Source organism: Antechinus flavipes, chromosome 3 (assembly GCF_016432865.1).
Source record: "Antechinus flavipes isolate AdamAnt ecotype Samford, QLD, Australia chromosome 3, AdamAnt_v2, whole genome shotgun sequence".
NCBI classification, from domain to species: Eukaryota; Metazoa; Chordata; class Mammalia; order Dasyuromorphia; family Dasyuridae; genus Antechinus; species Antechinus flavipes.
Genome location: NC_067400.1, coordinates 537988987 through 538002190, shown reverse-complemented (window position 1 = coordinate 538002190; position 13204 = coordinate 537988987). Strand labels below are relative to the sequence as shown.

The 13204-nt window shown below is 33.3% G+C and overlaps 1 protein-coding gene across 3 annotated transcripts in view; it reads left to right on the top strand.

The window, feature by feature from the left end:
* Positions 1-13204, top strand: part of NOX4 (NADPH oxidase 4) — a 254554-nt gene that overhangs the window by 221031 nt on the left and 20319 nt on the right. For all 3 annotated transcript variants that reach the window (XM_051987303.1, XM_051987302.1, XM_051987304.1), the window contains 2 exons: positions 4529-4648; positions 12182-12290. In XM_051987303.1, the coding sequence (XP_051843263.1) occupies positions 4529-4648; positions 12182-12290 (229 nt within the window). The remainder of the gene's footprint in view (positions 1-4528; positions 4649-12181; positions 12291-13204) is intronic.

Below are 13204 nucleotides of genomic sequence, written 5' to 3'. Positions count from 1 at the left end.
TATTTCTCTAGTGATCCATATTTGAAAGCTCATTTGATTCTTTCCTCTCCTTTTCTCAACCAGTCAGTTTTTAAGTTCTGTTCATTCAGCCATGAATATATCGCTTACCTCAATGTCCTACTTTGGAGTCCTACTTACTTTCTTACACAATAATATCCTGGTCAGCTAGGATCACTTGCCACTACTCAAACACGTGGCATCTTCTCATCTCATCATGTGTTTGCACACATCTCTCCTCTTATTCTTGGAAATCTGCCTCCCCACATCTTGACATATTTAAATCCTTCCTTTCACTCAAGTCTGAGCTCAAGTTCCAGATTCTCTGTAACACCCATTTTTCCTGTCAGGAATATAAGATTTTCCCAAATTCTTTACTACTGCTGTTTGTGGAATTCTGATGTACTTGAATTGTGTTAAGTTTATGATACTTATTTAATGTATTCATCACATTTACCTTCTTTAGATAAAAAAAAAATTCCTTGAGACCATATATCTCCAATGTATAGAGTGATACGTTATATATTGTACATATAGTTCACTTCCCCCATCATATCTTATTCTTCCTTCTTCCTTTTTTTCTCCTTTTCTCTTATATAGACAGGTTTTATTAGACATTTTGGGAAGCAAACCAACCTACAATGCCAAAGGTTTTAAGCTTGTTTATTTAATTATATTTTAGCTCATACTAGGAACATACTTGACTTTAGATAATCCAGCATGGGGTAGAGAAGCAAAGATACAGAAATATTACCTTTACCCCTGTAAAAAGACGTTAGCGGTACCTTGATAGAGGGAGCATGGTACCCAATGTCTTTATTGAATTCCCAACAGAAGGAGTAAGAATATTCATCATCCAAGTCAAGAATGTCTTTCTATTCTGATACTCATTTTATTCCAGACTTTGGGGCAGTTTTCTCAAGTCATGTGTAATTTTAAATAGGAGAGGATTCTTACTTCAACACATTTTATAGTTTCATACTTAGGATATTATAGACAAGAAGATATCAAATAAGGAGATTAAATAAAAGTTTCTAGTGTGAAGTTTCCATAAAAGGGGGAGGACAGTTTTCTCCACATAGGAGGAGAGTGCATTGCTAGATTTGAAAGAATCTGTTTCCAAAAAAATTTAGGTTTACCTACTGAGGTAGAATTAATGTCATTTTACTTGTAAGTGAAATAGAAATCAAAATTAAAGGTAGACTTTATGAATGGTCACTGCTTTCAGAAAAATCTAATCTTGTATAATTCCATTGCAGAATTAATGGATTCAAACCATAATGAAGAAGGGAGGAACTCCTGTTAACCTTTTCTAGGATGTATAAGGTTATAGACAAAAGAACTTGTCTATCTGTGTATCCGCACACTGGCTCAGGTTAACAAAGGGTGGAGTTGGTCCCACCTTCACTGATTTGCTGTCTGACCTTGGACAGAAACATTAAATTTCTGTACCTCAGCCATATGCATAATGAGGATAACATATTATTCTTTAAAAAATACTAGAGGTAAGGATGAGATAAAAATTGTCACCATTCATAGCTTAAAAGCATTATATTTTTATATTAAGCTGCTTAAAATATGTAAAGTGTAGTTTGGAAAGTACTCTCATATGCTCTCTAAGACATTTCCAGATGTTGCTGAGCAGTCACATGCCAGTCGTTGTGCAGCTGTCATTACCACCCTAATGGAAAATTGCAGTGACTCACTTCATGCCCAAGAGCATTTCAAAAAAGAACAACCAACTTCCCTCCTCTAAGATACTTTGAATCCAAATCACTTGTGTGTCCCCTTTCCTTATTTTTGGAGTTAGCTCCGTTCTTTGACCAACAACTGGTTTCACACAAGACAACCTTTACTTAATATTTGTTTATTGTCTGATTTTAGCAATTCTTCATAGAATTGAAGACAGTTCCAAGAAAGAACTCCTGCATACATTCATTTTAGTTGTTCATTTCTTTCAGTCATATGCAACTCTTTGTGATCCTATTTAGAGTTTTCTTGCCAAAAAATACTAGAGTGGTTTACCATTTCCTTCCCCAACTTTTTACCATTTTACACATTGAGGAACTGAGGCAAATAGGGTTAAGTGACTTACTTAGGATCATAGCTAATCAGTGTCTGAAGCCTGATTTGAACTCATGAGTAAATCTTCGTGTTTCCAAGCCTAATGCTTTATCCACTATGCCCATCCAGCTGCCACATATGCTCATCAACTGGATACTTATTTTGAGTGTGTTTTTGGTTTAGGAAGGATTATTTTCTTTTAAAATTGTGGCCACCTAGGATTCAGAGACTATAATTATACTTTTTATATCTCAAATACTAAGCATCTAAAGACTCTTTATATTATTCAAAGAGGTCCAAACTTAGAATTAGGAAGGTTTGTGCTCAAGAGCTACCTCTGATCTGTGCTGGCTATGTGACCCTAGAAAAATCACTTAATTACTTATTGTTCCCAGTTCACTCTCTAAGATTTTAAATTGCAGAGCCAAAGTTGAGATACATTGGCAAAAGGAATTTTCTCACTGGGAATTCCCTACAATAATGAGTCACAGATTTGATCTAAAGAATTACAGTAGATGTTACGAAAGATATCTACAAAATAGAAATATGAAACTGAATCACATGCTTTTTGTGTTTAAAGTAATGATCTGTTTCTTTCTACAAAATATACAGGTTGACAGTTGGCCTTCTAGTTTTTGTTTTTTGACTTTCAATGATGGGAAAATCCAATTGCTCTATTAATGCAGTATAAATTTATATAAGCCTTGAAGTTTTCTTTATAAACTTCTAAACAACATTATCCAAAGAGAGAATATTATATAGGAGCTGACATAATGGTGGGGCATGCTTTTCTTAATTGTTGTTGTCATAGACCCCTTTGGCATTGTGCTGAAGCCTATGGATTCCTTAGCAGAATAATGTTTTGAAATGTGTAAAATTAAAAACATGGTATTACACATAAAACCAATTACATTTAAATATATATCAAAATATATTTAAAAACTCACAAGTTTATTGACTTCACCCTTAGGGTGGTCTCTAATGTCACATCTAGATTTAAATCTATAATTGTATGAACACTAATTTTAGAGGTGGGAATGACTTTAGCACTGAGATACTTTATATATCAAATAAGAAAACAATGATCCAGAGAAATGCTTTTCTGAGAACAGTTCCATTCCCTAGTATTTGATAGTCAGGTACCATCATTTAATATTTTTAATTTCTTTTATATCTTTTGCTTTTTGTTTTTTGATTAGCTTACTTAATCTCAATTATCTATCTTAATTTCTTTCCCTGTTAGTATTGATACCTGGAAAATATTTAGCTAATTCAAAAACTTCATTAACAGTTGGACCACTCACTATTTCATACCAACCAGTCACTTTGACAGCTTCAATACTTTATGCTAATAATCTATGAAGAGAGAATTTTTACAATTGAAATTCTCATGTTGGAAGCAATTTAGCATGTGTTAGTTTTTATGAGTTCCCCAAAGGCCAATAGGTTCAATAGTAGTATGTAATATGCTGTGCGTATGTATGTATATATGTATGTATATGTGTGTATGTGTGTGTGTGTGTATGTTATATATAAGATAGAAATAGAGAAACACAGAAAATTTGTAGTCATAAAGTAAACAAGTCATGCTTAAGAGGATATCATTGGTGTCTCCTTGAAGACATTCAGATAGTCTATTGCTAGCCTCATAAACTTGAGATACCAATACTTAAAGCAGCTAGGTCGTTCAGTGACTTACACTTGGTTTCAGAAAGACCTAAGCATGATCTAAGCCTCAGAAAACTACTAACCAAATGACCCAGGGCAAGTTGCTTGAGTTTTTTCTGCTTCAGTTTCCGCATTTTACAAAATGAGGATAATAATGATACCTATCTGCCAAGGTTGTTATAAAAAAACAAATTAGATATTTCTAAAGGGCCTTGCAAATTTAAAAGTTCTATACAAATACTAGATATTATTTTAATAGTGTATAGACAACAGGATGACTTTATAGAGAAGGGCTTTTTTTAACCCATTTCTTCAGATCATTCCAAAAGCAAAATTTGTGAATCAGAGATTATGCTATAAACCTTTCCTTGTTTCTGTACTTTCCTTGCCCAAATTTTCCAGTGTTATGCCCTTCCTTCTCAAGGACTGAAAGTGTGTACATACAAAAAAACATTCAATATAATATGCAATGGAATTAAGAGACTCCAGAGCAGGAAATATCTTTTTTATCAAATACTCTGTAGTCAGGAAAGATAAAAGCATGAGATTCAAAGAGCTTTATCTCATCTTTAGCCACATTTTATTACCTCTTTTACCTTACCTCTTTCCCTATTCTTGATTAATAATCCTTTTCAAATTTGGAAATGTGTAGGTTGATCTGCTTTCTAAGTATTAGACAAATGCTGTAGCTGTCTTCAGGTGTAGGAATAAAATGTTTCATTCTGTATATGTCATTCACTTTTGCATTTAAATTTAATTTCTGTAGCTTATATCTTTTATATCTCTTTCTTTTCTGCAGGCTGTACATCGATGGACCTTTTGGGAGTCCCTTTGAGGAATCGTTGAATTATGAGGTCAGCTTGTGTGTGGCTGGAGGCATCGGAGTGACTCCTTTTGCATCAATACTCAACACATTGCTGTATGTCACTTTGATATATTGTATAAGCCTCTTAATCAATGTTTAGTTAAATGGAATGCTGTTACTGTTTTAAGAGATTATCTCTTTATATATGTAATGCCTTTAAGACTTCAGCCTCTAGCAGTATAAATAACCAAAGTTGCTAGCCAAGGAGGGAATTGTAGTCTAATTTACTGATTACTGATGTGATATATATGGTGTTTTTCTAAAAATGGTGAAGGCTTGTCCCTGGAGGATTTAGCATTACATGATTGATTCAACCCAAAGGTAATGCTGCCAGGGCTGCAGACAAAGTGGAGGTATAAACATGCTCTACAATATCATATCTCTTTGGGTCTAGCTCATACCCTCCAACGTACTCTCATAAATACTACTACTCTCATAAATATCTAAGTGATTGGAAATAGATCACCACCACAAGTTATATTTCCTCTCTCTTAAGGGATAACCCTATATAGAGGAACTATACTTCTTCATACCATCCTTAACTCACAACCCCCATCCAAAGCATTTTTTACTGAACAAACCACCTATTCATAAGATAATATATTTATACATTGTGTGATATATATGTTTCTTGTCTTTCACAGTAAAGACAGTTTTAGATCGTAAATATAACCATTTACTTAAGGGAAAATAAATAATATTAAAGATAATATGTTAAAGAAAGTACATTAATAATAAAATGTAATATAAAATAAAATGTAATATAATACATTAAAGACAGAATGTAATACACTACATATATAAACCTTTAATATACTCTACAAACACTAATCTCAGGCCATATGCTTACAGAAATCTGATAAGGAAATTCATAAAGGATGAAAACTTATGGACTTGGGATTAGCTACAATTTTGAATTGCAAACTTTTAATACCATTGATCTAGTTAGGAGTATCTGTTTCACATAAAAATGCTTCTCTGCTCCTTGCTTGACTGTTGATTCTCACTACTCTTCAGTTGGTACTCTTTTTTTTCTTTAAACACAGCATTTACAAGCTCTTTTAGTTATACATTATCATTAAAATGGCATCTAGAAAGTGTTAATTCTTAATATGAGTAATAGTTCTCTTTAAGTTAAAAGTCTATAAAGCACATCAAATTGGTTATCTCTAGGCTATTCAGACCAGTCAGTTATTCACTCACTTAAATTCTTTATTAGCTAGTTGGAATGCAAGTGTAGTTCAAGACAACTTTTTAGTCTAGCTCATTAGTATACCAAAACGACAAATTCCCCCTCTCCTTTTGCTTTCAAGTCTAATGTAGTAGCATAAAGTCCTATAAGGACAGCAGCTACATCTGCCTCCAACTTTAGGTCATACCGAAGGACTATAGCTATCTTTGAAGCTCTTGGCCAGTAAAATCAATTCTCTGGCTACCAATCGAGAATCACTCAGGGGAAGCATTCTGTTCATGAACTGTTTTCAACTGCCACAGTATACACTCAGCAGCTTCCAACAACCAACACACTGAATCCCACTCCCCATCCCAATCCATTTTTTTCTGTTTATGTTCCTATATCATGTTAGATTCATTTGCCTCTTTGTTTCATTTACCTGTGAACTATTATCATTACTTGATTTGTCTCCTGAGGCTCAGTGATTTGTCTTTGATTTAACAAGTCACAGCACTCAAGTTTCCCATTTCATATCAACGGTCCTTTTTCAAATCATACCTCAGACTCTGAATGTTTATATGATTTCTCAATTTAAAAAATTCCCCTCAGTCATAAACCATGTATATACAAATGAAGAGTTAGTCATCATATTTAAAGCTCTAAAAACTTCAGTCTCTTTGGTGCCATTGAAGTGGTATTTCTTTATACTCACTTTTCTCTAGTTTTTAATTAATTATATACAATTGCCTCTTTATTAGCTAAACTGTTGAAATAAGTCATCATCCTCCATTGTTTACAAGGGACTTTATGTCTTTGTGTCTATACCACATGGTTTTTTATCCCAAACTGTTGAGATGCTGTATTAAAGTTATTGTGCTTCATAAGTATATGCTAGCATTATAGCAAAACAAAATTTATTTTTCTACTCATTGCATATCAGATTGATGGCATTTTTAATGTTTGGCAATATCTTAGATAATTGCCAATGAATATATATATATATATATATATGCATATATATTTATATATATAAAATTTCCCTTTATACAAATGTATCTTTTCTTCAATTGTCATATTAAACTGCTTCACATGAAAAGGGCCTTAGAAATTCCATATACTTTATCTGATTTGAACCCAGAGCTTTTGATTCCAGATTTCATATTCATTCCAGTGTGCCACTTTGTTAATTCAATAAAATTAGATTCCTTTTAATAAGGAAGCAAATCAGAAGAGGATCCCTTCTTATTTTAGGAGTAGCTAGGAGGTCTATCCTGATTCACAGTCTTACTAATTATGAGTGAAAGAGTAAAATTTGGGGCCCTGTTCCTTTGTCTTCCTGTCTTATAAATTTCCCTTAGACTACTCATGAGACAAAACTGAGGGCTCTGGTATTCAACCCCTTTTCCTCCCAGGGCCTTAGTATTGCTGGCTAATCAGTGGGATCATAGTATTTTGAGCTGGATGGGAAATTAGAGAACATTGATTCCCATGTTTTACAAATAAATTGTGGCTCCAAATGGTAAAATGACTTTCCCCACAAATGTACAAAAGAGAGAGAATTCAAACCCTGGCACAGTGAGCCAGAAATCTAAGAAAATAGCTATTATTATAAGATGCCAGTCCAATTTATTGTCCCCTATGATATTTAAATTCTACTTCAATCAATATATAATTTGCTGGGGGAAGGCATCACAGTGAAGTAGAAGTAATATTTTGGATTTGAGGAGGACATAAGTTGGATTCCCAGCTTTCCTACTCATGAATTGTACATCCTTGGGAAAGTAACATAACTTTTTGAACCTCCTATTGCTCATCTATAAAATATTGAAGATGGTGGATGATATTAGAGAACTAAGCTTCAAAGATTCATTTCAGCTCAAAGTCCTATGATCCCTCATGTCATAGATATGAGAAGGGAAAGTATTTAAGAAAAAATAAAAAATAGTAGATAAAGTCAAAAACATTCCATGGTTTTTAGTATAAAGCCTAACATTTTAGCCTACAAATAATAAAGCAAAATTTATTCATCACATACTCTTTTCTGAAACATTGTGCTGGCTGGCCAAACTCTATTCAGTCAACAGTATTTTGGCTATAAAAAGAATGAGAGGCCACATGGTATAATGATAATTTTGATGTCAGAAAGACTTGGATCTTGCCTCTAAGATATAATGGCTTTGTGGCCATGGACAACTCACTGAACAATACTCTAGGGAATTATCAGAGAGTATAAATCACAGTCAAATGGCATATGTTTATTGATATGGGGAGCTTGCATACTGATGTTTCCCAAAACTAATGAAATCATAGATACAGGCCAAAAGAGAAAGAGAGAGAGAGAAAAGAAAAGAAAAGAAGAGAGGAGAGGAGTAAGGAGGAGAGGAGAGGAGAGGAGAGGAAAGAAGACACACACACACAGAGAGAGACAGAGAGAGACAGAGAGACACAGAGACACAGAGAGAAAGAGGGGAGAGAGAGAGCGAGAAAGGGAGGGAAGGAAAGAGAAGGAAGGAGGGAGAGAGAGAGGGAGAAGGAGGGAAGAAGAGAGGGAGAGAAGGAGAGAGGAAGAATAGAGGGAGGGAGGGAAGGAAGGAAAAGAAAAGAGAGAGAGAGAAACAGAGACAGAGACAGGGAGACAGAGAAATACAGACACAGACAAGAGAGTATCAGTAGAAAGGAAGGAAGGAAGGAAAAGAAAGAAGGAAGGAAGGAAGGAAGGAAGGAAGGAAGGAAGGAAGGAAGAAAGGAAGATGACTCCAGCTGCAATTTCCTGCCTTTTTCCACCTACAAAATAACTGCCTATTTTTCCAAATAATTACTTTAATTAATTTTTTTGGACATAATCTCCCACTTATAATTTCATTTTGATTTCATAACCCCATAGCAGTTATTCTGAATCTGACTGTACTTCTTTTCCCCTGGTGGTCAAAATACATGATGGCATTTGATATATACTGACAGTATCTAGTCATTTCCATTTTTAAAGAAATTCTAACAGGTACAGAGCTGTATGCCAGTTTCCTGGAAGATATATTATTTATAACCATTGTTAAAAATGTTTTCCCTCTTCACCCTAACACAGCCTCACATTGCCTATCTAACATTTTTTGGACTTTAGACAGGATCAGAAATTTTAGGTTTCCTTAGTATACATTTAGGGATTGGACATAAGGAAAAGATGGGACCTGTGATTTCTCTGTTATGGAGATCTCCTGGGAAAGGAAATTTCCTCTGAGGCTTGTGTAATCTCCTTTACTTTTATATCCTACCCCTCAAAAAAAATGAAGAAATATTTTTAATTGGGAAAACCGAGTAGGATAAAGAAATAAATGGGTCCATAATATATTATTACTAAGTAATAGAAAGCAGGATTATTCAATCTCTATTTTGGTTCTATCCTAAATATATTTTTTAAATCCATTAATTTGAGATACCAAAATTGGAATAAACTGTTTTGAGAAGTTGTAATTTTCTTGTCACTGTGAATATTCAAACAAAATAGCCATTTCACAGATCTGTTTTTATAAGTTAGAGACTTAGGGTAGATGACCTTTTCTAACTACAAGATTTTATGATACTCTGGTTTTCTCCTTCTGGTACATTGGCAAGTAGAAAGAAGATAAAAAGTTGCATTCCATATCCTAAAAAATAATGTGATAATAATAAATATGGGCATCATCATAAGAGATAGGTGGTTAGAACTTCTTGGAATTTTATTTTATTTTTAAGGAAAAAGAGAGTTGGAAATGATGGGGTTGAGAGACTGACTTTTTTAGGAACAAAAACAATTGCAATCCTAGGGATATAGATGTTTTCAAGTTCCATTTGTTATGATAAAGACTAAAGATCACAGTAATTTATGGGGATCTAGTTTTCAAATGTTTGTTTATTATTCACTTATCCTGGTTCTGATGATTTTCTGCATTTTCTTTTTCATATTAATTAGTATTGAGAAAATCTCATTCAATGAACAACCTGATTTCAAGTAAGCATCATTAGTCTTTTTATAAGAATAAAATATAAGCAAGAACCATATGAGTCCTCTGTCATACTATAGAAGAATCTTAAGTTTATTGTTCATAATAATATTTTTATTATCTGAAACACATGGATTTTTTTGAAAACTGAATTGGTCCTCTCCAAATGTCTAAAACTAGAAATAGACTATTGTCAGTGGAGATACAAGGTTTAATGTGTGATAACTTTCAAAAAGCACATATTTCAGTCTTAATATCAAAGCATAGCTAATATTTTTGTATTGATCCAAGACAATCATTGTATTGATCCAAGATAATTCCAAAGAACTTATGATGAAAAAATGATATATACCTCCAGAGAGAAAATTGATGAATTCCAAATATAAGTTGAAGTATACTTTTTTCCCCACTTTGCTTTGCTATTTTTTTCAATGTGGCTAATATGAAAATGTTTTGCATGATGTCACATGTATGATTGACATCATATTATTTGCCCTGTCAATAGATAGGGAAGATCTGGAGGGAGGGAAAAAATTTGGGAGTCAGTTTTTTTTTTTTAATGAATGTTAAAAATAAGTATTTTTAAAAGAAAATTTTATAGCTAAGAAAAAAAATCAGACTTTTTCCATAGGAAATGTTAGTTTCCTTATTTTCATTAATAATTTTGTATATTATAATCTCACAGAGAATATAACCCCATACATCTGTAACTTCTACTTGTATAATTTTAATTGAAATCTATTTAAAATTAGAGATAATATACCCATTTGGAAATTTTTATCAACCATTTCTTCTAATGGAAGTCTATACATCAAATTGTACTTAATATGTGGTTGGTCCCTTTCAACAATTTAGCAATATTTAATGATCAATTCTTTTAAAATTCCAATGAAATGGAATAGTCAGACAATGAGGGAATGGCAATCAATATAAAGCAGAAACTCCTTTTTAAATTTTATTTTCTTTTTTGGCATTCTATGATGCAATCTCCCTCGAAGGTTTTTATTAAAGATTGTGTTAGGCAAGGTGAGTGAACATGTACAATAGCTACTTGAAATTAACTTTGAGAGGGAGGAAGAGAGGGAAGAAAAGAAAGAGAAAAAGAGAGAGATAGATAAACACTGAAATTAGAATATTAATATTCATCTTTTGGTCCAATACAAGGACTGTAATTTAAAGTGGCAAAATAAATGAAAGGCTACAAAATGCCATAAAATAACAAAGGGATTTAGTTCTTATTATTTAATAACAGAATTCCTGTTTACATTATGCTATGATTGCTTAAAACAAAACAAAACAAAATTATAACAAGGAAAATGAAAACAAAGCTAGCTTTTGAGCCTTGCTATGAGGGTCATCCAACTAATAAATGTATTGATGGTATGTAATCAGTTAATAAATATATTTACTGATTCAACCAGACCAAAATGGAGAGATTTCCAAAGATAAGATCTCTTAACGAGAAAATGTTCTGCTATCAGGTGTTTTAAATTGCAGAAGTTCACTGAATGGTCTTATCTGGCATAAAAACTCCCAAGAAAAATGTCAGGAGAAAATTACCCCCCCCCAAAAAAAAATGAATCTTCCTGCCTCTTTCTAAAGTACACATAAAACTTTGTGTTAAAAGTCTATTTTGAGGTATGTAAAAATAGAGAATAAACAAGAAAAATGTATTCATTTATGTTGTGTTTTTCTCTCCTCTCCATCCATTAGATGCATTGTGTAAATTTGGGAACATAGGGATATTTAGAGAAATAATCATATTTTCCAAGTCAAAGTAATTTGTTTTCAATACACATTAGACACTATTTGGACACCTCCTTTGTTAGGAGAACAAATTCTTAACCTCAGAACTAGTTCATCATCATAATAAAAAGGAACACAGACTCTTGGAATGTGTGACAATGGAATCCATTACATAGGGGCATTGTGCAATTTTCTCCCCTGAAGATTTTTTAAAGTAGGGTAAACAACCCATTTTCTGGAATGATTCTTGGGCGGGATTTCTGGGAAGACAAGTCAAGATCCAATGAACTTTGGAGCAAGATCTCTCCAGCCTATGATCCAAGGAAATCCAGTTTGTTGTTTTTTCTCCCTAAGAATTTAGGACTGGTATTCTGATGTGTGTGTCAGTTTTATGTGTTTGTTTTTTTTGCACTGATTTATTAGATAGGTGATATAGTGATACATAGTAGCAACATTTAAGTGTAAATGTTATACTCCTGAGAATCATGGCTCATTACATGGAGGTTTGGTACCAGTGTTTTGTTTCAAATTAATGTAGGGGCTTCAGTCACTGTTACAGCTTCAGACACTGAGATGATAATAGGCTGCTCTACTTATTGATTGTTTTGTAATGGCAAGTAGATTTTCCAAGACAAATCTTTAATTGCTTTTTTGCTGCCTTATTCCCTAACATAACATTTAATTTTAAAGGGATGATTGGAGACCATACAAACTCAGAAGACTGTACTTCATCTGGGTGTGCAGAGATATCCAATCCTTTCATTGGTTTGCAGATTTACTCTGTGTGCTGCATAACAAGGTAATTTGGTCAAGTAAGAATTGATGGGTTTGTTTTTTTGTTTGTTTGTTTTGTTTTGTTCTGTTTTGTTTTTTATCCCAGGGCATAAATGCCAGCTCCTTTTGATACTGGTCTTTCATTTAAGCCTTTTAGTGGGCTGTTTAAAAGAATCAATTGGATTGTTGTCAATAACAACCAATGTGCTATGAAGCATTATGAAAAAAAAACACAAAGAAAAATAGAGGTATGGGGGTGAAAGGGTAGGTAGAGCCGAGTTGTTAGCTTTATCGGGAAGAACAGTTGTTAAATATATAACCTCAGTATAATATAGTGGATTGAGAAGCAGAGTCTGTGGGATCTCACACTGGAGTTTAGCCATTCACACCTGGTAGGACCTCTTTGCTTTTCAATTTCCTTGTTTACAAAATGAAGACTAAATGACCTGTAAGATCAGATTCCAGTTCTAAATTGATGATACTCTCCTCCTCTACCCTCTCTACCCCCCCCCCAAATTATACTCATGGCAATATCTTAGAATAGGGAAAAGGGAACAGCTTTTCCATCTTTTTTCTAATTGCAAAATTTTGAGATTCTTCATTGTCATCATTCAGCACAAATGTATAAAGTTTCTGTTTTGTTCAAAGTCCTGAACTATGAACCTACTGAATACTGAATGCTATCCCTGGTTCTTAGAAATATTCAAAGTTCAAACCAGACAAAGTTGTCCTTTAAACTTAAAGTTTACTTTAAAAAAAACTAAAGAGCAAGCATGTGCAATTACAATGCATAACAAATAATACACTTTGAGTGTGATAAAGGAACATAACAAATGTGTAATGTGACCATCAGGTTGTTACTACCTTGGGGTAGCAAGCAAAACTTCTTGGAGGAAGTGGCATTTAAATTAGGCTTTAACTAAAGGTAAGAATTGAAAA